The sequence below is a fragment of the Bubalus kerabau genome, chromosome 9 (assembly GCF_029407905.1).
Source record: "Bubalus kerabau isolate K-KA32 ecotype Philippines breed swamp buffalo chromosome 9, PCC_UOA_SB_1v2, whole genome shotgun sequence".
NCBI classification, from domain to species: Eukaryota; Metazoa; Chordata; class Mammalia; order Artiodactyla; family Bovidae; genus Bubalus; species Bubalus kerabau.
Genome location: NC_073632.1, coordinates 82,767,086 through 82,792,960, shown reverse-complemented (window position 1 = coordinate 82,792,960; position 25,875 = coordinate 82,767,086). Strand labels below are relative to the sequence as shown.

General features: G+C 38.9%; 1 protein-coding gene across 2 annotated transcripts in view; it reads left to right on the top strand.

Annotated features, from left to right (window-relative positions):
* MAP3K5 (mitogen-activated protein kinase kinase kinase 5) overlaps positions 1–25,875 on the top strand; it is a 227,165-nt gene that overhangs the window by 64,959 nt on the left and 136,331 nt on the right. For both annotated transcript variants that reach the window (XM_055535729.1, XM_055535728.1), the window contains exons 3-4: positions 18,804–18,827; positions 24,594–24,787. In XM_055535729.1, the coding sequence (XP_055391704.1) occupies positions 18,804–18,827; positions 24,594–24,787 (218 nt within the window). The remainder of the gene's footprint in view (positions 1–18,803; positions 18,828–24,593; positions 24,788–25,875) is intronic.

The window sequence follows — 25,875 nt, the reverse complement described above, 5'->3', positions numbered from 1 at the left end:
AGAGGAACTTAATGATAGGAGGGTATTTTCTCCATTCAAGAAGATTGCCTAAAATGCTTTTGCAACACCAAATGATTTTACACTGTATGATTCTTTGAAAAGCATCTAACAGTTCATCATGTAACTCATGCCAAACCTCATAATCAATCATTTCCTTTGTGAAACTTCCATCTAGCTCTTTGTGGCTTTTTCTTATTCGTCACTTCAGGTTCCCAAATCCAAGCCAACCTTGGTAAAATACAAAAAAAATTAATTCAAATAAACCCAACCTTGGGATGTGGAGTCCTGAAACCCAGAACCATACTTCTAATCACTTCAGAATTGGTATATGAAGATCTCTAACCCCAAACCCAAGGAAAAAATGTAGTCGTGTTTTGCTTTTATCTGAGTATCTAAAGCTTGTATGGCTTTCTCTACAAAATATGCAGTGTCATTTAGCAAATACATTTTCTGCATGCCAGGCCATTGTGCTGGGGATTGATTGGATATTCCTTCCCAGAATACTCTGAAATAGTTGTAAGAGATTTTTCCTGTCTGTGTAATCTGTTTTTCACCTGGAGCAATTCTTTAAGGAAATCCCTACCTAGCAGCTAAACAACAGCAAAAACTTAATCTTACCCCAGATTTACCCCTTTAATTAATGTACCATACATTTCATGATGATGCATTTTTAATTAAAGTTTGATTTAGTACTCTTTGCAACCTGTATTGGCAACCAAATTAGCAGGTTGATGAAGAGATTTAGTACTGTTTGAAAGAGAAAAAGGAGAGTGAAAAAGTTGGCTTAAAGCTCAACATTCAGAAAATGAAGATCATGGCATACGGTCCCATCACTTCATGGCAAATAGATGGGGAAACAGAGGCTGACTTTATTTTTAGGGGCTCCAAAATCACTGCAGATGGTGATTGCAGCCATGAAATTAAAAGACGCTTACTCCTTGGAAGGAAAGTTATGACCAACTTAGACAGCATATTAAAAAGCAGAGACATTACTTTGCCAACAAAGGTCCATCTAGTCAAGGCTATGGTTTTTCCGGTAGTCATGTATGGATGTGAGAGTTGGTCTATAAAGAAAGCTGAGCACCAAAGAATTGATGCTTTTGAACTGTGGTGTTGGAGAAGACTCTTGAGAGTCCCTTGGACTGCAAGGAAATCAACCAGTCCATCCTAAAGGAGATGAGTCCTGGGTGTTCATTGGAAGGACTGATGTTGAAGCTGAAACTCCAGTACTTTGGCCACCTGATGTGAAGAGCTGACTCATTGGAAAAGACTCTGATGCTGGGAAAGATTGAGGGCAGGAGGAGAAGGGGATGAGAGAGGATGAGATGGTTGGATGGCATCACTGACTCAATGGACATGGGTTTGGGTGGACTTGGGGAGTTGGTGATGGACAGGCCTGGTGTGCTGCTATTCATGGGGTTACAAAGAGTCAGACATGATTGAGCGACTGAACTGAACTGAACTGAAACCTATATTAGCAAGTTGGTGAAGAGGTTATTTTATTCTTTCTCTTCTATTTTCTTTGCAGTAAATTCATTTTAAGCAGGCAGTGTTGTGTTGGACATTTTTCACTCTATAGTATTTTTATTCTTGTCCTACTGGTATCTGGTGATTTAATTTTATGCCCATTCTTTCCTAGGGAAATTTTTTAAAATTACATTTGAGAGAAAGAGATAAAGCTAATCTTATCAGAACTTTGTGTGGGACAAATACACTGACTTATTTAATAGCTTTCAGCCAGCCTTTGTATAAAAGTGTTATTGGTATTTGAATAAAAGAGTTCTTTAAAGAGGCTTGTCTATCTAAAATATGCTCATTTCTTGTGTACAATACATAATTGCTGTTTTTTATTGAGCACTTACTATGTGCTAGGTACTAAGCCCTTTTGTTATTGTATTGCTGTTCAGTTGCTAAGTCATGTTCAATTTTTTGTGACCCCATGGACTGCAGCACACCAGGCTTCCCTGTCCTTTACCATTTCCCAGAGTTGGTTCAAACTCATGTCCATTGAGTCAGTGATGACATTCAACCATCTCATCCTCTTTTGCCCTCTTCTCCTTTTACATTCAGTCTTACCCAGCGGCACTGTCTTTTCCAATGAGTCAGTTCTCATCAGGTGGCCAAAGTATTGGAGTTTCATCTTCAGAATCAGTCCCCCAGGATTGATTTCCTTTAGGATCGACTGGTTTGATCTCCTTGCTATCCAAGGGACTTAGGAGTCTTCTCCAGCACCAAAATTCAAAAGTATCAGTTCTTTGGTGCTTACCCTTCTTTATGGTCCAACTCTCACATCCATACATGACTACTCGAAAACCATAGCTTTGACTAGACGGACCTTTGTCAGCAAAGTGATGTCTTTGCTTTTTAATATGCTGTCTAGGTTTATCATAGCTTTCCTTCCAAGGAGCAAGCAAGCGTCTTTTAATTTCATGGCTGCAATGACCATCTGCAGTGATTTTGGAGCCCAAGAAAATAAAATCTGTCACTGCTTCCACTTTTTCCCCTTCTATTAGCCATGAAGTGATGGGACCGGATTAATTCTTAAAACATTACTTTGAGGTATATGCATGTGTGCACTAAGTCACTTCATCATGTCTGACTTGGTGCAACCTTATGGACTGTAACCCACCAGGCTCCTCTGTCCATGGGATTCTCCAGGCAAGAATACTGGAGTGGGTTGCCATGCTCTCCTACAGGGAATCTCCCTGACCCAGGGATTGAACCTGTGTCTCCTGAGTTTTGAGGTGTATATACCATCACCAAATTATACGATTGCAAACTGAGATTCTGACATCAATCATTTGCCCAAGGTGATGTAGAAACTTTGGGTCCAGGTCTGCCTGAGTCCAAAGTCTGGCCCCCTTGACCACTAAACTTGACTCCAGTTACTTCTGGTTAGAAGGATAGCAGACATTCTTAAGTGTGTTCATTTAGAAAAACCCATCAGCCATACGTCCTGAGTTGTTTCATGTAACATCCATCCCTTCTTTTGTCTTCCTCCTTCCATTAAATGTAAGCTTCTGTTATTTTCTTGTTTAGTTTGTACCTGGCCCAAGTATCTGGTTGCAAAGTACAAAATTCTAGGGTAGAAGGTGTTTTCCTTCAGTCTTAACAACCTCCTCTGAGCCCTGGGTTCCTTGGGTTCTGCTACTGAGGAAGGCTGTGTGTGTGTGTGTGTGTGTGTGTGTATTTTTAATTTTTAAAAATTATTTCTGTTGCAGGTAGGTATAAGTGAAATTGTTATCCCTACCATCTAGCAACAGAAAGGAAAGCTGCTGTGAAATAGGCAAAATAATAGATATTTATAAATAATATATTATATATGGATTAGGTAAATAAAATAAAAATGAAGTATCTCCCTGTTTTCACAGGGCAAGACAGAATGAGAATGCTATTCTTGTTGCATATCTAGCTTCACTCAAATTGGTTCTTTGGACATCTAGAAAATACACCTGCACCAGTTTTATTTCCATCTACTGTTCTTTGTTGAAAAGAACTGTTTCTCTTTGGCGGCAAATTCTTAGGAAGAAATCGCAGGAAAGTTTTTTTTTTTTTTTTGAAGTTTAAGCTCCTGATAGATAGGAACCATACAAGTACTTAAAATCTATGTCTCAGTATGCAAATGAAAGGATATTTAGACTCCAATCAGATCATGTATTTGCAATAGAATTTGTATCAGTTTTAAATTACAAGTACTGTCTCACGGTAGCAAGAATGAAATATTTTTTTTCAGAAAGAAGATCATCATTCCCCTTTGAGAAAGGGAAGTTGATAGATATTTTTTCCTTAGCAAATAGGAAAAAACTTATTTAAAGTAATAACACAATTTTCTTTAAATAGATAACATGAAAACATCTTATGTGCCTATTAATGAGACTCTGCTGAGATTTACGTTTGTTTGAAAATCAGAAACTGCTGTAACAATTGTTTTCTGATTTATTTGGTACACTATAGAAATGATCAGATCTTCATTTGGGGTCTCTCAGTAAATCGGACTGTAGGTCTGGAACTATTGGCTGATGCGCTGTGGGACAAATAGCATGGAATCCATCTGTCATCAGAAAGAGCTTGGGAGAAATGAATGGCTGTTGTGTAGAGTGAGGAAGTTGTTTTAATGAACCATTTCTTCTCCCATCAGGAATTCCTTTATTAATTCTTTTGCTGTTTAAGTTGTTACATAATATTGAGCAGAAAAAGAATAGATACGTATAATTGAATCACTTTGCTGCACACCTGAAACTATCACAACATTGTTAATCAACAGTACTCCAATATAAAATAGAAAGGTAAAAAATAAATGAAGACAAAAACAAAAAGAAATTCCTTTATAACAACACCTCTCACCTATAAATCTTGACTCCTTCTCCTTCTCCCTTATTTAGCTCCCTCTCTTTTCCCTAGGTCACTCCCCACTCACTTTTGAATAATGCTTCATATAAAAGCAAAACAAAACAAAACAAGGAAATATCATTCACACTATCAGATAGTCAACAATTAAAAGCCCTTATTATACCAATGGCAGGGCTGTGAAGTGTGGGAGGTGTATGCACTGCTGGTAGAAGAGTATGTTGGCACTACCTTTTGAAGATCGATTTGGCAATAGCTTATAATATCAACTGAGTTTATCACCAAGAGTCAGCAGTTCTGTCTCTAGATGTGTGCTGTTAAAAAAAAAAAAAAAATCTTTGGCTTGCATATGGAGACATAATGAAGAAAGTTTATGTTAAATTTGTTTGTGATAATCCCTCCGCCAGAGAAATTGGTAAATATCCATCAACAGAAGAATGAATATGAATACTTTGTGGTATAGTCATTTAATGGAATAGTTATAGTTCCACTGATATTTCTTCTGCCCAGATTAGTAGTCTCAACTAATCTCTTTCTCTTTTAAAAAATATTTTTTGAAAGTAGACCTTAATAGTTCTTATAAGATAAAACAATTTTGTAAGGATCTATAGTGACAGATGTTAACTACATGTATTGAAATGATTATTTTGCAATGTATACAAATATCAAACCATTATATGGCCCACCTGAAACTAATATAATGCTATATGTCAATTATGCCTCATAAAAATTTTTAAAATAAAGTAATAAAAAAATCTTAAATAAAGGCATATTGGGATACACAGGGAAATTACTCAAAATAGATTAATCATACCAAATCCTCTAAAATTTCATTTTAAATTTACTTTTGAAAGTTACAGAAAGAAGATTTTCTTACCCAGTTTGTCATTTTCATTTAACTCTTTCAAATATGTAGGTTGTGATAGTTTTCTTAAAATGCACTGATCTGTAATGTTAAGAAGTTCTGATTCTTTTATTTTTTGAGAAAAATAAAGATCATTTCTGTTTAAAGAAGTCTTTAGCATGCATAAGGTGATATAGTCAAGAAAGCTTATGTTAACATTGTTTGTGGTGATACTCCCGTCACAGAAATTGGTAAATATCTATCAACAGAAGAATGAATATAAATACTTTCTGGTTTAGTCATTTAATGGAATATTTAGAGCACTTAAAATTGAATTAACTAGAGCTTTCTGTACCACTATTAGTATATCTCAAAAACAATGTTAAGAGGAAAAAACAAAGTATAGAAGCATGAGTACAGTATGATGCCATCTATACAAAATGCAATCACGTGCAAGACAATGCTCTTTATACATTTATGTAATAAAGGATAGAAGTATATATGAGAATTATAAATAAATTATGAATACTTCTTTGAAGTATAGGTGGAATAGAATTAAGGAGTCTTCAACTATATATGCATTGCATTTCTAAGTCTGGATGGTATATCCATGGGTGTGTGAAAAATTTTGTTAATTTTTAAAATTGAAGTATAATCAACTCACAATATTGTATTAATTTCAAGTGTATAACATAGTAATGATCACCACAATTCTAGCTACCATCTCTCTCTATATATAGTACATTACAATGTCATTGACCATATTATTCCCTGTGTTGTTTTCAGTCACTAAGTCATGTCTTACTGTTTGTGACCCCATGGACTGTAGCATGCCAGGCTTCCCTGGCCTTCACTATCTCCCAGCGTTTGCTCAAACTCACATCCACTGAGTCGGTGATGCCATCCAACCATCTCATCCTCTGTCCCCCACTTCTCCTCCTCCCCTCAATCTTTCCCAGAGTCAGGGTCTTTTTCAATGAGTTGACTCCTTGTATCAGGTGGTCGAAGTACTTTATTCCTGTTATTCCCTATGCTATATCTGCATGACTTACTTATTTTATAATTGGAAACTTGTACCACTTTATCCCCTCCACCAGTTTTCCTTATCTTCACAGATCCCTCCCCTTTAGCAACTATAGTTTGTTCTCTGTATCTATGAGTCTATTTTTATTTTGTTTTGTTTGCCTCTTTTGTTTGTTAATTCTACATATAAGTGACATCATATGGAGGTTGTCTTAGATATTCACTCAGCATAAGTATTCTCTAGTTCCATTTATGTTGTTGCAAATGGCACTATTTCATTCTTTTTATGGCTGAGTAGTATTCCTGTGTGTGTGTTTGTGTGTGTGTGTAGCACATCTTTATCTATTCATCTATTGATAGACATCTAGGTGGCTTATATATCTTGGCTAGTGTAAACAATGCTGCAGTGAATGGGGGTGCATATATCTCTTCAAGTTAGTGTTTTCATTTTCTTTGAATAAACACTCAGAAGTGCATTTGCTAGATCACATCGTATATGACAAATGTCCGTATAGTCAAGGCTATGGTTTTCCCAGTGGTCACATGCAGTTGTGAGAGCTGGACTGTAAAGAAGGCAGAACACCACAGAATTGATGCCTTCAAACTGTGGTGCTGGAGAAGACTCCTGAAAGTCCCTTGGACAGCAAGGAGATCCACCCAGTCAATCTTAAGGGAGCTCAACCCTGAATATTCACTGGAAGGACTGATGCTGAAGCTGAAGCTCCAATATTTTGGTTATCTGATGCGAACAGATGACTCATTGGATAAGTCCCTGATGCTGGGAAACATTGAGGGCAGGAGAGGAGGCATCAGAGGATGAGATGGTTGGACGGTATCTGATGAAACGAACATGAACTTGGGCAAACTCTGGGAGATGGTGAGGGACAGGGAGGCCTGGCATGCTGCAGTCCATGGAGTCATGAAGAGTCGGATACTACTGGATGACTGAACAACAACAAAAATGATAGTTCTATTTTTAATTTTTTGAGGAACCTCTATACTGTTTCCACAGAGACTGCACCAATTTACATTCCTGCCAACAGTGCATGAGGGTTCCCTTTTCTGCATATTCTTGACAACAGTTTGTTGTCTTTTTATAATAGCCATTCTGACAGATGTGAGATGATATCTCATTGTGGTTTTGATTTCTTTGCCTGATAATTAGTGATGTTGAGCGTCTTCTATATACCTGTTGAAAAGTGTATGTCTTCTTTTTAAAAATGTCTATTCAGATCTCCTGTCCATTTTTAATTGATTTTTAAAAAATTGAGTTGTATGAGTTCTTTACTTATTTTGGATATTAACCTCTTATTAGATATATTGCAATTATCTTTTCCCATTTATTAGATTGCCTTTTTGTTTTGTTGGTGGTTTTCTTTGCTGTGCTAAAGGAGTGTATAACTAAGTTTGATATTCTTTAAATATTTCATAACTAATGTTTTTAATGAAAAAAATTGTTATAGTCTGTTACTTTCTGTATCTTTTGAAGTCTGTCAGTCGTGTCCGACTCTTTGTGACCCCGTGGACTGTAGCTTACCAGGCTCCTCCGTCCATGGGATTCTCCAGGCAAGAGTACTGGAGTGGGTTGCCATTTCCTTCTCCAGGGGATCTTCCAAACCCAGGGATTGAACCTGGGTTTCCCACACTGGAGGCAGATGCTTTAACCTCTGAGCCACCAGGGAAGCCCCTATGTATCCTTTATGATAACTTAAATATATTTTGGTCATTTGAATCTCAAATATTTTTTCCTAATGTTCTGACTGTGGTTAGAAGGCCTCACATGCATTTGGAATTATTATTTCTGCACTAAGATAGGCTTTATTCCCATTTTATCCATTGCAGAATAAATATTTGTCTAGAGATTGATATGCATACCAGTTAGTGGTGGCAGGGCTTATGTTGAAACATAATGATTATGTGAGATCATTCCTTATTCAAGAAATTTAGTTGTGTCTTCCTCTGTAACCATTGCTTGAAATGTCACTTTCCAGGTGGGATTTGCTTTCATAAACTGCTCTTTACAGCAGTCTATCCACATGCTTAATCCTTTGCCATCTCACTGAATATAGTAGCTACATATTTGGTGGCTGAAACTCTTCCTCTGCCTCAATGCAACAAGTATTTTCTAGATCGGGATCTGACTAGCATGAAACTGTGGGTGCACAAACCAAAATATGTAACATTGTCACTAAATTACCCCTTGAAAAATCATCAATTTTTAACAATATGGCAATTTTTTAATATGATCCTGCAGTTGCACTTTGGATATATATATCTCAGAGCATTGAAAGCATGATCTCAAAGAGATATTTATGCACCCATGTTCATAACAGCATTACTTAAAATAGCCAAATATGGAAGGAGCCTGAATGTCCATCAGTAGATGAATGGATAAAATGAAATGTGGTATATTCAGCCTTAAAAAGGAAGGAAATTCTGCCACATGCTACTACATGGATGAACCTTGGGGTCTATCGTAGTTGCTCAATCAAACAGTTGCATGGTACTTAGACCCATGATGTTTATCTGTAGGTACAGAGGGACTCAATCTCCATTGGAGTTTGTATGTGAGAAATTAGATATTGAGTCCATTTTGCTGATAATATTCATTTCCACTTGAAACAAATGGTTATAGTTTTTAGAAGACCAGGCAGTGATATCAATGCTGTGAATTTTGATGATTATATTGGGCTAGCCAGCAAGTTCATTCAGGTTTTTTCATACCATCTTATGGAAAAGCCTAAATGAACTTTCTGGCCAGCCCAATACTAGTTTCTAGTAATTTGTTGAGGAGATCGAAGGAATTTTGTTATAAATACCTTGAACTTAGGGCTTCCCTGGTGGCTCAGTGGTAAAGAATCTGTCTACAGTGCAGGAGATTCAGGTTTGATCCCAGGGTCAGAAAGAGCTCCTGGAGGAAATGCTAACCCACTCCTGTGTTTTTGCCTGGGAAATCTCATGAACCAAGGAGCCAGGCAGGCTACAGTTCACGGGGTGGCAAAAGAGTCGGGCACGACTTGGTAACTAAACAACAGCAACCTTGAACTTAAGTTGAATTTTCACATGTATTTGGCAAATTAGCTCAGATTCTAGAGTGTTCTTAAACTCAAAAAACTTTTTTTTCCTCTTACACCACTACTTCCTTTTCTTAAAGTTTTATCTCGTTTACCAAGATAAAGAACTAAGATGAATTTAGTTTTAGATTGAATTGAGTATGAAATTAAAATTTGTATTTTCCCAAAGGTTTATGATTTTCTTAGTTTAATAATGAATTTTTACTACATTCTTTTCAGCACTCTAAAGTAGCACTTACCTTAGTGGTACAAAGTAGATGGTAAACGTTAGGGAAAAAAAAGTCATTTGAGAATATGATCCTATAAAGTAGTCTAATGATTTGTGCACCAGAAATATTGGCAGTGCTCCACGGAACAGTGCTGCTCCTGGACATTTTCTTAAGTCTCTTACTAACTTAATAACTGGCCATTGATTTGTAAACCATGGCCCTCTGTATCTCCTCTGTCCAATATAATCATCACATATCCTTCTTAATATTTCATGGAAAAAATATTTTCTATTGAGAGAAAAAAGTTCTAGTTCTTTTATTTTACTTATTTTAGAAATGATCTAACTTTCCTCTGAGCTATGTAATTCCATGTCAAAGTGGGGGGAAAGGGAGGTAATTTTGGGGAGAAATAGATAAATAAATACCTGTTAGCACTGCTTTATGAAGATTTTCTCTCAAGATCTTGAACTGACAAACTAGATGAAGATTTCTTTAGCAGGACTGGATTTCCAGTTGTTGTATCTCTGAGGTTTATGAAAGGGCTTGTGACTGGAAAATCCAGTTTTCTTTGATGTCAGGTAACAAGATTACATCTTCAAAGGAATTATGTGTATACTGGACAAAGGATGCCCTTGCTTTCCTTCCTAACCTCCTTTACCCTCCCCCATCTCATTGTGTCTAGCATCTTATTGCCATCTCATCCAAAGGAGAAGGAAATCTATGCCACACAGAGAATGGAGGATGTCATCACATCTCTGAGCGTGTTCTCTTCATTTGTAGAGATTTTCATCACAGGCTTATGAATTTCAATACCTTAAAAAGCAAGAAGGAATACCTCTGCACACAGAGGGTGCAGCCTCCCACCTTCCACCCAGCTGAATTCTAGACCTGTTTGTTCATTATAAATAAGTGCTTCTTTCTCTGGAAGTTGATCTTTGTGGCACTGCAATCCACCATCCTATTTGAGTCCTTTAAAAATGCATCCTTGAAAGTTTTACTAAAATCTATGGGTAAAGTATAATTTACCATGCTAGAATTCATTATATCTGTAACTTTTCAATAATACAGTTTTTTTAAAAAGAAATACCTGTACTTGAATAATAAGGTCCAATTAAGCCTGAAAGATGATGCTGTGAAAGTGCTGCACTCAGTATGCCAGCAAATTTGGAAAACTCAGCAGTGGCCACAAGACTGGAAAAGGTCAGTTTTCATTCCAATCCCAAAGAAAGGCAATGCCAAAGAATGCTCAAACTACCGTACAATTGCACTCATCTCACATGCTAGTAAAGTGATGCTCAAAATTCTCCAAGCCAGGCTTTAGCAATACGTGAACCGTGAACTTCCTGATGTTCAAGCTTGTTTTAGAAAAGGCAGAGGAACCAGAGATCAAATTGCCAACATCTGCTGGATAATCGAAAAAGCAAGAGAGTTCCAGAAAGACATCTATTTCTGCTTTATTGACTATGCCAAAGCCTTTGACTGTGTGGATCACAATGATCTGTGGACAATTCTGAAAGAGATGGGGATACCAGACCACCTGATATGCCTCTTGAGAAATCTGTATGCAGGACAGGAAGCAACAGTTAGAACTGGACATGGAACAACAGACTGGTTCCAGATAGGAAAAGGAGTACGTCAAGGCTGTATATTGTCACCCTGCTTATTTAACTTCTATGCAGAGTACATCATGAGAAACGCTGGACTGGAAGAAACACAAGCTGGAATCAAGATTGCCAGGAGAAATATCAATCACCTCAGATATGCAGATGACACCACCCTTATGGCAGAAAGTGAAGAGGAACTCAAAAGCCTCTTGATGAAAGTGAAAGTGGAGAGTGAAAAAGTTGGCTTAAAGCTCAACATTCAGAAAACAAAGATCGTGGCATCCGGTCCCATCACTTCATGGGAAATAGATGGGGAAACTGTGGAAACAGTGTCAGACTTTATTTTTCTGGGCTCCAAAATCACTGCAGATGGTGACTGCAGCCATGAAATTAAAAGACGCTTACTCCTTGGAAGGAAAGTTATGACCAACCTAGATAGCATATTCAAAAGCAGAGACATTACTTTGCCAACAAAGGTCCGTCTAGTCAAGGCTATGGTTTTTCCAGTGGTCATGTATGGATGTGAGAGTTGGACTGTGAAGAAGGCTGAGTGCCAAAGAATTGATGCTTTTGAACTGTGGTGTTGGAGAAGACTCTTGAGAGTCCCTTGGACTGCGAGGAGATACAACCAGTCCATTCTGAAGGAGATCAGCCCTGGGATTTCTTTGGAAGGAATGATGCTAAAACTGAAACTCCAGTACTTTGGCCACCTCATGTGAAGAGCTGACTCATTGGAAAAGACTCTGATGCTGGGAGGGATTTGGGGCAGGAGGAGAAGGGGACGCCAGAGGATGAGATGGCTGGATGGCATCACTGACTCGATGGACGTGAGTCTGAGTGAACTTCGGGAGTTGGTGATGGACAGGGAGGCCTGGCGTGCTGCGATTCATGGGGTTGCAAAGAGTCGGACACGATTGAGCGACTGAACTGAACTGAACTGAAGCCTCGCTGAAAGAAGCGATGGTGACAAAGAAGAGGAAGTTGATTATAATAATAACAGCATATTAAAAGAAGTTTGTGTTAAGAAGCTCTTTCAAGCACTGTATGTATAAAACATCACTTTTCAGCATCTTACACCTGTTTAAAGATACGTATCAACTTGCAGTAGAGTTTTCCCACCAAGATATATTTTTTAACATGAAACTAAATTTATAGAGGAGGAGAAGAAAGTCTAGAATTTCTTTTAGGATTATTTTCAAGTTTGGGTATCATTAAACCTGATTTTGGGTACAGGTTTTTTTTATTAACAGTTGCTCATATGTCTTCTCCATAATCCTGATATGTTCCTTCCCAGGGTCATAAACAACGCAGGTGTAAGATGCCTCTGTATTCAATAACATAGGAATTGAGTTGGGGTTGTCTGCTTTGATAGTATTAATACCTCATGTTGCATACGACTTTAAATGCTTAAAGGTCTTTCATAAATTTATTTCATTTGATCTTTAAACATGACCCAGTGAGATGGGAAGTGTCGTTACTATGCAGATTGAGCAGATGGAATACTTTCTTCACACATGAGAACTAAATCCACAGAGATGATTTAGAGTTACACACACAGTTAAGCATCAGAGCAAGACAAGCCCCATATTCTTGGACTTGTCATCAGGTATATTTTCCTACATGTCTGTCCACAGATTTCATATGTCTGTTAAAAATATGATTTTCCAGTTTTTTGTTAGACTGAGTTTTGTTTTTTTTTAACTTGAGCTTTTATGTAAGCATATAAACACAAGTGTGCTTGGTTCCCTGACTTTAAAGATGAACCAGTTTTGTGACACCTGTGTTGGAGTGTTCTTCCTAAGCTGACTCAGCATGTAGAGGGTAAAGATGAGCCCCATCTTCTCAGTGAGGCTCATGGTGTTCACTGCAGCCCATATGACATATCTTTGTTTAGCTTTGAGGCATTGAAATTAGGTAAGAAGATGGAGCTGGGGAGTGCAAGAAAGATTCCTTTTTTTCCCAACTTTAGTGGAAAACTTGCCACATTCCATTGGGACAGAAAGAGATCTCAGAAGAGAAGACCTTGAAGGTCACTGGTCTTTTTTGCTAGCCAAAAACCACCAGCTTGTGCCTTTCTTTTCTTTCAGGAAGAAGATCCTGATTGCTAACTCTGTTTCTTCCACCCTGTGTCCATTTGGTTTGGCAACCTCACACCAGCTGTTCCCACTTCCTTCCCCTGGCTGTAATTACTTAAATGTTAGGCAGAGAAACTTTCCAATTTTGGAGACTCTGCACATTTATTTATCCTTATGATGACCTCTACAGTGTTACATTGTCCCAAGTAGCTCTCAAAAGTTGTCTTTGTCTTACTTTGGATTGAGACCTATGCTAGATTATCTGGCTGGATTGTCTCGTTGGCCTTGCTTCCTGGGTTGGTTATCAAAGCATCCTGGAGAAAATATTTGAGGATGTTTTGGTACAGCCAGAGAGTACACTGATTAAAGGTCCCCTAAAGACTTTAGGCTTACTCCTTGGAAGGAAAGTTATGACCAACCTAGATAGCATATTCAAAAACAGACTTTACTTTGCCAACAAAGGTCCGTCTAGTCAAGGCTATGGTTTTCCAGTAGTTGTGTGTGGATGTGAGAGTTGGACTGTGAAGAAAGCTGAGCACCGAAAAATTGATGCTTTTGAACTGTGGTGTTGGAGAAGACTCTTAGGAGTCGCTTGGACTGCAAGGAGATCCAACCAGTCCATTCTAAAGGAGATCAGCCCTGGGTGTTCTTTGGAAAGAATGATGCTAAAGCTGAAACTCTAGCACTTTGGCCACCTCATGTGAAGAGTTGACTCATTGGAAAAGACTGATGCTGGGAGAGATTGGGGGTTAGGAGGAGAAGGGGACGCCAGAGGATGAGATGGCTGGATGGCATCACCGACTCGATGGACGTGAGTCTGAGTGAATTCCGGGAGTTGGTGATGGACAGGGAGGCCTGCTGCTGCTGCTGCTGCTAAGTCGCTTCAGTCATGTCTGACTCTGGGCGACCCCAGAGATGGCAGCCCACCAGGCTCCCCCATCCCTGGGATTCTCTAGGCAAGAATACTCGAGTGGGTTGCCATTTCCTTCTCCAATGCATGAAAGTGAAAAGTCAAAGTGAAGTCACTCAGTCGTGTCTGACTCTTAGCGACCCCATGGACTGCAGCCTACCAGGCTCCTCTGTCCATGGGATTTTCCAGGCAAGAGTACTGGAGTGGGGTGCCATTGCCTTCTCCAACAGGGAGGCCTGGAGTGCTGCAATTTATGGGGTCGCAAAGAGTCAGACACGACTGAGCAATTAACTGAACTGAACTGAAAGACTTTAGGCAAGAACGAAGTTGCAGTGGGGTGATGCATCTTCAGAAACAGTTCACTGTTGAAGAACTGGAGTTTATGTTTTTATTTTTCATTTTTTAGGCTCTGTAGATAAGACATTTCCACTGAATGATGTGAAGTATTGCAGTTGCCTGTTAAATTTATTCCCCTTCCTCCTTTTTATTCCTCTTCAACGGATTTAGCACAAATTAAATATTCACTGGGGCTTTCCTGGTGGCTCAGCAGTAAAGAATCCACCTGTAGTGCAGGAGATGCAGGAGATCAGAGTTTGATTCTTGGGTCAGGAAGATCCCCTGGAGGAGGATCTGGAAACCCACTCCCGTATTCTTGTCTGGAGAATCCCACGGACAGAGGGGCCTGGTGGGCTATAGTCCATGGGATCACAAAAAGTTGGACACGACTGAAGCAGCTGAGCACGCACACATGCAAACATTCACTATTCCACCTCAGTAGTTAGATATGTTTTCAGGTCTTGTTTGCTATTTATTTGTACTGAGTTAAAATGCACAAATAGTACCTTTCTTTCTTTAAAGTTGATACCTCCTTTTGTAAGCTGTGAGTAAACTCTTCTTCAAGAGAACCATTTGTACCCATTTAGCTTCTATAAAAATGAGCAAGCAGTTAATAAGAATTCAGTAGGACGGCTATAAGGTTGATTGAATATGGTTTTAAGAATTTTTTATGATGCACGCATTACCTGAAATGGAAGCAAAGAAGACATGTAAGAGAGTTATTACTTCAATAAGCAATTCTTCAGGAAGACATAACGTACTGGCTGTAGGCCAGTAACCACTGTGGTTATTTCCTTTGGTGACAACCAGATGGGAGCCTTCAGCTCATTCAGCCCTCATCACAGCTCCCTTCATCACCACCTCCATCTCTGTGCCTGATGCACCAAACAGAAATCATGATCGAGTAACTCCTGCGCTGGGCATAAGGACATCGCTCCTTCCAGTGGCACAAGAACGATGCTGACTTAGATAGGCCTTTAGCCAAAAGTAAGTGATAAGATACAGCGCCGGAAGGGGCCAACGATCCCTCTATCCAGTTCTTAGTGTGTTACATTAGAGGGAGGTGAGATGACACACGGCAGTCAGGAGCAGAGCCAAGACTTAACACCTATCTATCCTAATTCAGAGTCCAGTATTTTTTACATTCATGAACTAGTTATGTATTCATTCTTTTATTGAGCACCAACTATATGCCCTGCAATCTGCTAGGCAATCAGTGGGGATACAAATATGAACTAAACATGGCTCTTGCACCCCAGGAACTCAGGATGTAGGATTGGGAGAAGCGTATGAAGCAGTAATTGCAGTGTGGTACATCCGGTGCTGTCATAGAGGTCAGTACGAGGAGTTATGAGGGCAAAAATAAGGACATCAGCTGCTTCTGTTAGGGGGTTAGGTGTCATTGAAGGCAGTCAAGAGAGAAGAGGGTTTCCTATGCAGTATGCAGAGGATGCTGTGTGGTACAGGATTAAGAGAAGAGTGTTGTTTTTCTTTTCTTTTTGCATAGAGGGATGAGAGAAGGCTATGCTGATCTAGAAAAGAGTGTGGTTTGCTACTCTGGAGAGATGCTCCATAAATCAAGTTCGGAAAATTCTGCATACTATATTCCTGGCTTTGTAACTGTCTGAGCAAGGATGGCTAGACTATCCTGGCTTTGTGTTTTTCATGAACCGTGTGTGTGTGTGCGCGCGCACGCGTATAGCAGAGAAGGTGGAGAGATGCATTAACTACCTGTGAAACATTGTGGGAAGAGACACTTTCAACTTTCCTCTACATCATCACTCATCTGTCTCTTGATTTCCATCCCCCAGGGCACTACCATTGTCCAAGTCCAAAGTCCAGACATTCCTTGACTTTGGCAATAACTACCTGAATGCTTTTTCCCATCCAATACTAAATACCACCATTGTAATTCATATTTTTAAAACTTTTACAAGGTTTACGTTTTAATTACTTGTCTTTCCTGAGTAATGCATTCACCCGATATAAGCATTTATAAGTGCAAAAAGATATAGTATTGAAAAGTCATCCTCTCATCCTTGTCCTCCAGGCAGTCGGATCCCCTCTCATTGGCAGCCACTGTTACTGGTTTCTTGTATATCCTTTCAGAGAGATTTTAGAAGCAGACAAATTAGGATTTTATTTTTCTCCCTTTTATACACATAAGTAGAAACAAAGGGTAGCAACCATTCTGTCCTTTCCTTTTGTTCACTAGGCAGTATATCTTGGAGATCTTTCCATATAGAGAACTTTCTTGTCTTTTGTTCAGCTGCATTGTATTCCATCGTGTTGAGGAACCATAGTTTAGTCGGCCAGTTTCTAGTTGATAGAACATTTGTGTTGTTCCCAAACTTTGCTTTTACAATGTCCCAGTGTGTGCAGAGACTTTTATAGGTCTGTCACTCACCTGAAAAAACACTTTTACTCTCATATGCCCAGATGCCCACACAACAGAGTACTTTATTTTGGCATTCAAGGCTTTCTTCAGTTAAGCCCCAAATAACTTTCTATTACTATCAGTATGTGCCAAAATGAACTTTCTGTTTTAGCCCAATGATTGAATTCAAGATCTTTTAAATAATAAAAGGAAACCCTTTTATTTCTGTCTTCTATACTTCTCAAAATGAGCTGTCTTCTTTAGCCCCAGGAATAATATTTATTGTTTCCTAAATGGGCCTTTGCATTCCTAGTTCTCTAGCCTGGATTCCTACCTCCCTGCTTTGTCTTTGGAAGATGTGACTGTCCTCTTGAATTCCACCTTCTCTGCTGATCTTCAGTCTTTTTTCAGTCCCTAGGGACATCTTCTTTTCCCCAGAAACCCCAGCTCTTACTGTCGTATCGCTCTTTGGACGTAGGACAGGTTGCATACATGTTTGTGTGACCAGGCTTATAATGTTTCTTTTTACATGTGTATGTGTTCTTTTTTTTTTGCCAGCAAGATTGTGAGTATTGAACTGTCTCTTTTAGTATTTTATATACATCTTTATGGGTCTCACAATTACCCTGCACAGTCCCTTCCTCTTTTTGTTTACTCATATTACCCTAAGGTAACTCATGTTACCCTTAATCATTCAGAAATCTTACCTACTGCTCCAAGCTAAAGCCCTCCTAGGTTCCCCTTGCCCCATGTCGATCCTGGGATGAATGACAGCCGGTCTCCTGGGATGAATGACAGCCAGCATCACTCCTCTGCTCCTCTCTTACCTTGCCTGGGTTGGTTCTGCTTCTGGTCTTAGCCAGATGGACCACGCTGTAGACTCCAAAAATGCCTCACATTTCCTATTTCCCTGGCAACACACATGCCATCTTTTCTAAAACACTGTCCCATTTCTGTTTTCTAAATAATGGTTCCCCAACCTCAGTGAAGCTTTTATGCCACAGACTCTTCTAGATTGTCTCTTCCATGTCTCTAGTCATCTTGAAGTCTAGGAATAATAATAGCTGGCTTTATCGAGAGCTTTCTATATGCCAGGTATGATATAGCCACATTATTCCCATGATGGCATTTGTTTCTCTTAATCTAGAAGATAGGGGCACAACCTGCAATGTATTTGTCATATTTCACTTCTTACGGAACAATACATAACATTTACGACTAGTTATTGTCAGATGTCCGTATTGTCTACATATGACTTTGCCCCCCGACCAGTAGCCAGTACCCTTTATTTCTAGTTTTACTCCAAGCATGCTGCTAGGTTCTTTCTCAGGGCATGATTGAGATTGAGCTTTGAGAAAGCTAACTCATTTTAATCTCTTTCCCCAAAGACTGTAGCTGATAAGATAATTCTGCGCATACATACTCTGCAGAAATGGTTTTCAGATTTGGGTTTTGGATTTTTCATGTTCATGCTGTTTTCCTAAAACCATAGTTGATACTTTTGTGCACTCCTGTCCCCTTCATCTGGAGAAGGCAATGGCACCCCACTCTAGTACTCTTGACAATCCATGGATGGAGGAGCCTGGTAGGCTGCAGTCCACGGGGCCGCTGAGAGTTGTACGCGACTGAGCAACTTCACTTTCACTTTTCACTTTCCTGCATTGGAGAAGGAAATGGCAGCCCACTCCAGTGTTCTTGCCTGGAGAATCCCAGGGGCGGGGGAGCCTGGTGGGCTGCTGTCTCTGGGGTCGCCCAGAGTCGGACACGACTAAAGCGACCTAGCAGCAGCAGCAGCAGCAGCAGTCCCCTTCATCAGACTGTAAACTCAGATGCAGGAATTTAGTTGATACCTTTTATTCTTCACATTCTGAATTTCTAATTGCTAGTGATAAATAATAAAATTTTTAATATAAATTTTACCACATAGAATATTTCAGTTAATTAGTTTAATTAATTAATTTTGTATTAACTTTTGCTTTACTCTTCTCTTTTCTCTTTTTTCAGGAGATCATTTGCCAGAAGAATACTGTGAGTATTTTACTTAATTAATCCTTCCATAAAAGTCTTTATCTTTTCTTTTTTATCAGCTAATTGCTGGTATATTTTCTATTTCCACAAATTATTAATTTCTGTATTTTCCTTTTAAAGTTTCTGACATATCAATATAAATATGGCTATTTTACTTAAGTATCCCTTTATAGTGAAACTTATTTATACTAGTGGGAGATGACACTGATGCCTGTTTTTTTCTATATATAATTATATTTAGAACAAAAACTACATAGTATATTCAATTTTGTATAATTATGAGTGTTACTAAAGCAACATATATATATAAATGCACTGATACACACACATATGTATGTGTATGTGCATATCTATATATACAGGTAGACAGATATCTATATCTATAAATATACTATATATCTATATGTATACTATATATATAAATTATAAATGTGTCAATACATATATATACATACACACACATATAGAAATATGTCTACATATCTCTGTCTTTACATTGAGATTGACTTAAGTTCCTAAGTCTTAAGGACCACACTTTAAGACCTTTGAAAGCACACAACAAAGTTCTTACCCTCCACAGAGAATTAAAAATTAAAGAGTGATAAAGAGAAACTTAAGAAGTTTTAAATGCATGAAGAATAATTATATTTTGGAATTAGCATGGTTATGTCAATGGTTGTGTTTTCATTTTGGAAAGTAAGCCAGTATTTAAAACCTTAATGTATTTCTGAAACGTAGAGTGGAAATAACATACTGCATAAAATCTGTACATTATTCCATTTATGATGATAAGATTAAAAGTACAATGGGTAAATTTCCCTTAGATCAGAAATTGAAGAAATTAAGATTGAAGAAATTTAAGAGTTCAGGTCAGGGACTCATTGCAGCATGAATAATGTTGCTGTGATAAACTTATCCTTCACATCTCAACAGGAAAAGAACAAGGATTGCTTCACGCATCAATTCAGTGTAACAGATTTTATGAAGCAAATATTGATGGAACATGAACTGTGTGCCAGGTTTTGGGTTTGGTGCTGCAAGAAACTCACTATGGAAGCCGAAAGTGGAGACAACTCATTCATAATTGTCCCAGGAGACAACTGAGACATGCCAGAGTGTTGCTAGGGGGGATGGTCAAGCAATTAAGCAAACAAACAAATTAGAAATTAACGTAAAGCAATATCTCAAAGAGTGGGTAGCCTATCCCTCAAGTGGTCGTGGAAGGTTTTTCAGAGGAGGTAGCATTTACCTGAATGGCAGAGAAGAACTGATCATGCCCAGTGATAGTTTGGACATGTGGGGAAGCAGGTTTGTAAGTTGACCCAATATTACACATTATGAACAAGTCATCTATTGACTCAAGTATGCTGCTGTGTTTCCAGTGCTAAGTCCCTCTCAAAAGTTGAGTATTTTGGGCATATATTTCAATATGTTTGGCGGCTGAGGGCATATCTTTCCAGAAGCTTAATTCATGCTCCACACATACTTATGTTCACCTTTGTGTAACTTTTAAAAATTGAAACACAGAGTTGGCATTTTTATTTTTAAAACAAAAGCAGTAGAGATAATCAGAGAGAATTCGTCTAGATTTTGAGCTGTGTGTTTTTATAACCATGAAAACAAGTATGGGCTGAAGAGACCAGTCTTGTTATTTTATGACCATGCCTCATTGTTTTGAAATTTAAGGAAAGGTGGTCTTTCTCCTTCAAGAAGCAGGTTTAATTGTTTTAGAATTAGTATCTTATTAATAAAATACAATTGTTGCACCTAAAGTGTCTGTTCTTGATCACAGTCTTTTTTATTTGCTTTGGATTATTAGGTATTTCAAACTCAAGATTGGCAGCAATCTGTAAATAGAAATTGCCATAATGGTATTTCTAAGCTTTATGTGAGCCAACTTGGGAAATAAATGTTCCCATATTATTAGTGTTCATCATTTTGAAAAGGTGATTTTTTTCCGTAGCTGGTATCCTTTTAAAAAACACACCATCCACAGCCACTCCCCACATTCTTTCTCCCCCACTGCAGGCTTGCTGGGTTGGCTCTTAGCTCAGGCCCAGAAGTGCCTCCTGCTGCTTACTTCTCCCTCCACTGCTTTTTTTTTTTTTTTTTTTTGGTCACCAACAATGGGACATTGAAAAACAGTACTGCCTTAGGGAAGAGATTCCAAAAAGTACACTGAGACCAGGAACTTGGGAAAGCCTCAGCATGCTGAATACCTTCAAGGATTCTGAAACCTCATCCCATGGGGTTTGAAGATAGTTGGAATCCGATTTTCTCTGCTATTTGCATGACTCTCATCTTTCTCTCTTTACCCACTTACTGCTCAATACACACCGAGACATCTGATACTCTTCCTCTCTCAGAATGTTTTATACAGATACGTTATTTCTCAATGCCCAGTCTTTCAGTAATAATGTGTTCTAGTTCTTATCTTATACACAAATACACATGATATTAAGGCTTCTGAAGGTACAGAACTTTATCCAGCGGTAGAGGAATAATATTCCAAAATTCCAATAGCGCTTTTCTGGTTTATTGGCTTCTCACCTGTTTGTCCTTACCTTGTGACTTAGAAGATTTGGAGCCTTCTCTTTGGTAGTTTTGAGTCAAAATGATTTTCAAAAATAGGAGTATTTGGTTCTGTTGCTCTTTTACAACTCACTCAAAAGTTTAAGCTCTAGAAGATTTGAAAAGCCATCACTTGATATGCTTGCCTTTCTTTTCTGCTTAGACAGTGGCTTGGGTAAAAGGATTAGTTTGGTGAACCTGCTGTGGGATCTTGGTAACATTTTAGAAGCAGGGTATGTTTTTTTTTCCTCTTCCTGACTAGTCTTCCAATTACTGTTCCATGAAGGAGAACTTGTGAAAGGAACACCTTAATGTGCTTGATTTAAAAATCAAATTGCAACCTTTAGAGATTCTTCTCATACTTTAACTAGAAGTCCGGTCCAGTTTCTGCTTCATTGCCTGAGATACAAGTGCCTCAGAGAATAACGTGTTCATAAATAATCAAGGGGGGCCGTAAGGACATTTGGTACTTTTTAGCTGTTTGCTACGAGGCAGTAAGTTGGCTCATGCAGGGTTCCGTGCAAGATGGCCTGAAGCAAAGAGATGGTGTGCCAGCAAGTCAAGGACACTCGGGAGGGTGCTCAGCCCCCTGGCAATAATGGCAGGCCCTCTGGAAAAGGAGCCCATGGACTGGCATCCTAGACACATCATAGCCCAGCTGTGTGATCTTGCCAAGCCTTACCTGAATCCTTACCTGTACAATGGAGACGAGACAAGATCCCTTCCATTAGTGGACTGTTGTAAACATATGACCATTCATTCCTTGGCACCTGCACGTAATGAATAAATGTTTACTCTCGTTCATTTAGTTCAAAGGGTAAGAGAAGCAATGCATTCATTGTTCTCCATTCCGCTGACTTGGAACATGTAACTGGGGCTCCTGGACTCCCTAGAAGAGTGATAAATAGAGTTTTCTCCCCATCTCATTCTAGTTTTCAGCCCTCTGCTTTTTTTCTTTCTCTCTGGCTTTTTCTCTTAGAGGTCTCTCTCATTTCCTCGGACTTAGCCATACCAAATAATTTCCAGGTCTGCACTTTGGCTTGGAACTTGTGGACATTATCACTTTAGAAGTACTGTTCCCCTTAAATCCCAACCTTTCAAAAGTGTCCATGTCACCCTACTCACCAAATCAGATCTCACCCTCTTGAAGTTCATCTCATATTTTAACTAGAAGTTAGGCCCTGTTTATGATTCATTACCTAATATATAATAAATGCCCCCAAAGGTAATTTGTTCATAAATATTAATAATTAAGTCTAGTTCTGCTTCTGAATTCTTGATTTTTGTTAAGGATCCCATTCTCCTTTAAGGAACCCCATTTACCACTATGGAGTGGCCTTCAATGCCTTCTTCTTCCTCTCTTTCAATATCTGTAACCAGTTGGCTGGTCTCAATGATTCTTTCTTCTTAACGTCAAGTTCATGCATCCACTTTTGTGATCTGGTCTTGCTTTGTAGCTTCCCACCTAATTTCCTTAAATCTCACTTCTTTCTCTTTCAGTGCATTCTGTTTTCTGCCTCGACTGTCAAAATGCACAGCTTTAGTTATGTTTTCTTTCCTGCTCTGAATCCTTCCAGATTTCCCACTGCCCTGAACAGAGATTGAAATCCCTAACTTTGTATTCCCTAAATACAATTTAGGGAAATTTGAATTTAGGGAAAATTGAAATCCCTAAATTTGTATTATTTCCTAAGCTCCAGTCAGGCTAGCTTCCTCAGGGGCATCCACTCCAACATCTCCTTTATTCTTCCCAGTTCCACTTGTGTTTGCACTGGTGCACCCTCACTTGGCATCATCAGGAACAGATAGAAGGTCATGCTGAGTGAGTGGAGAGTGGTACAGGCTGAGGCTAGAGAGAGAGGCAGGGTTTGGATAGTTAAGCCCTTGTAGGTGACAGTGATCTATTTTATCTTCATCCCAGGAGCAAGGGAGGGGGCTTGAGCAGCTGAGAGAAGTCATCTGATATATGTTATTGAAAGAGCCCTTTGACAGCTGAGTAAAAAACAGATTGATAGGCAAGAGGAGAAGCAGGGAGCCCAGGTAAAAGCCACTTACAATGGCTCAGGCCAGGATATTGGTGGCATGGTCTGCATTGCTAGCAGAGAAGATGAAGTGAAGTGAACAAATAGATATATCTTGGAGGTGGAATAGACAGGACGTTGATAGTTTGTGGAAGGTGGAGGAAATGGAAGCATCAAGGATAACTTCAGGATCTCTTGTTCAGCTGCAAGGTTGCGTCCAACTCTTTTCGACCTCATGGACTGCAGCGCGCCAGGCTTCCCTGTCCTTCACTATCTCCCAGAGTTTGCTCAGACTCATCTCCATTGAGTCGATACCATCCAACCATCTCATCTTCTGTCACCCCCTTCTCCTCCTGCTTTCAGTCTTTCCCAGCATCAGGGTCTTTTCCAATGAGTTGGCTCTTCGCATCAGGTGGCCAAAGGATAGGAGCTTCAGCTTCAGTCCTTCCAATGAATATTCAGGGTTGATCTCCTTTAGGATTGACTGGTTTGATCTCCTTCCTGTCCACGGGACTCTTGAGTCTTCTTCAGCACCACGGTTCGAAAGCATCAATTCTTTGGCGCTCAGCCTTCTTTTATAGTCCAACTGTCACATTGGTACATGACTACTGGAAAAACCATAGCTTTGACTATATGGATCTTTGTTGGCCAAGTGACGTCTCTGCTGTTTAATATGTAGGGTCTCTAGATTTAGTAACTGAGGTGTTAACAAAGCCATGACTGCGATTGAGCAGCCTGGACGGGATCAGCTTATTCTGGCATTGCTCACACTTTGCTGTTACGTGGGCAGCCCTGAAATGTTAACTCTTATCATTTCCATGTATTTATGCTGTGTCTCTGACAAGTTTTCTGAAGGCTGAGGGCTGTGTTTTAAACTACCTTGCTTCACCTACAGCATATATCATAGTGCTGTAGCCAAGAGAATGGTGAATAAATATTTAAGGGATTGATAGAAACTGTGCCATGCCATATTTTTTTTTATTGTGTAAGTCTGAATTACTTGAAGTAAACAAAGAAATTGGAGGAAATTTTCATAGGTCATGAATAGGAAATGAAGTGTTTTTTTTTATTTCTTTTCACATTTAGGATTATTATTTAAAAGTCAGATTTGGGGTGACGTTAGGGTGGGGTCAGCAGGTCAGCTCACCACCTCCTGGTCTTCCTCTTTCCGCAGATGTGCACTGGGAACTACACGTTTATTCCTTACATGATAACGCCGCACAACAAGGTCTACTGCTGTGATAGCAGCTTCATGAAGGGCTTGACTGAGCTCATGCAGCCGAACTTTGAGCTGCTTCTGGGACCCATCTGCTTACCTCTTGTGGATCGTTTCATTCAGCTTTTGAAGGTGGCACAAGCAAGTTCCAGGTAAAGTTTAATAATGCCGTTTGGTAGTGATAGTGGAGTGTTCATGTACTTAGTTTATGTAAGTCCCCTACATTCGAACCTGCAAGTCGTGAACTTTCAAAGATGTGAACATGTGTCTGTATGTCCAGTCCAACATAAGTTGGTTTACATACGTGGCGTACGTTGTCACTTGCAGCTTGCTCTCCATTTCCTCTGCTGACAGTCCTTCAGCTCTACTACCTTCCACCTCTCTCTCCCCTCCAGTCAGTAACTCTTTTTACCTCTTTACTTGATGCCAGTCTCTGTATGCCAGCTCTTGTACTGTACTAATGTACTGTACTGTAAGGTTAAAAATGTTTTCTTATTTTTGTGTTTATTTTTTACATATTATTTGTGTGAAAAGTATCATAAATCTATTAAAGTACAGTACTATACAACCGATTGTGTTAGGCTAATTTTGTTGGACTTAACGAACAAATTAAACTTACAAACATGCTCTTGGAACAGAACTCATTTGTATGTAGGGGACTTGCTGTATTTGTGCACCTTATCAGATGTTTCTTATGTATAATACTCAGTCAAGAACCAGGAAAAAATATATATAATGTCCTTTAAGTGGATAAAATAGGTGCACCTTAGTCTACCTTTTGAATTTTGTCCACTTTATTCAGAGGAGAACAAAAAAAAAATTTTTTTTGAAATAAAAAAAAAAGACTGCTAACTGTGTTATAGTAATGGTAGAGCTAAAAATATATTCCATGTAAGTACAGAAACATTATCTGAATAAATGTCCAGGGACTTTTAGCGTAAGGACAAGAACTCTCTAAAAACTGTTGAAAGCACTATTATATTTTAGTTAAGAGCAGTCATTTACGCTGATAAATGATGATGCTGGGTCAGAAGGTACATGTTATATTATGTTCAAATTGTGGCCACACCTAATTTATTTAGAACAATTTCTACTCAAGACAGTAAAATGAAAAATAAAGTTTTAGCATTTTAACTGGAATACTGCAGGGTCTTGGACAACTCATTAACATGGAATATCTTTACCTTTAATTCTTCCTGGAGCAAGGCAGAGTGTAAAATATTAGGATGCCTCAATTTTT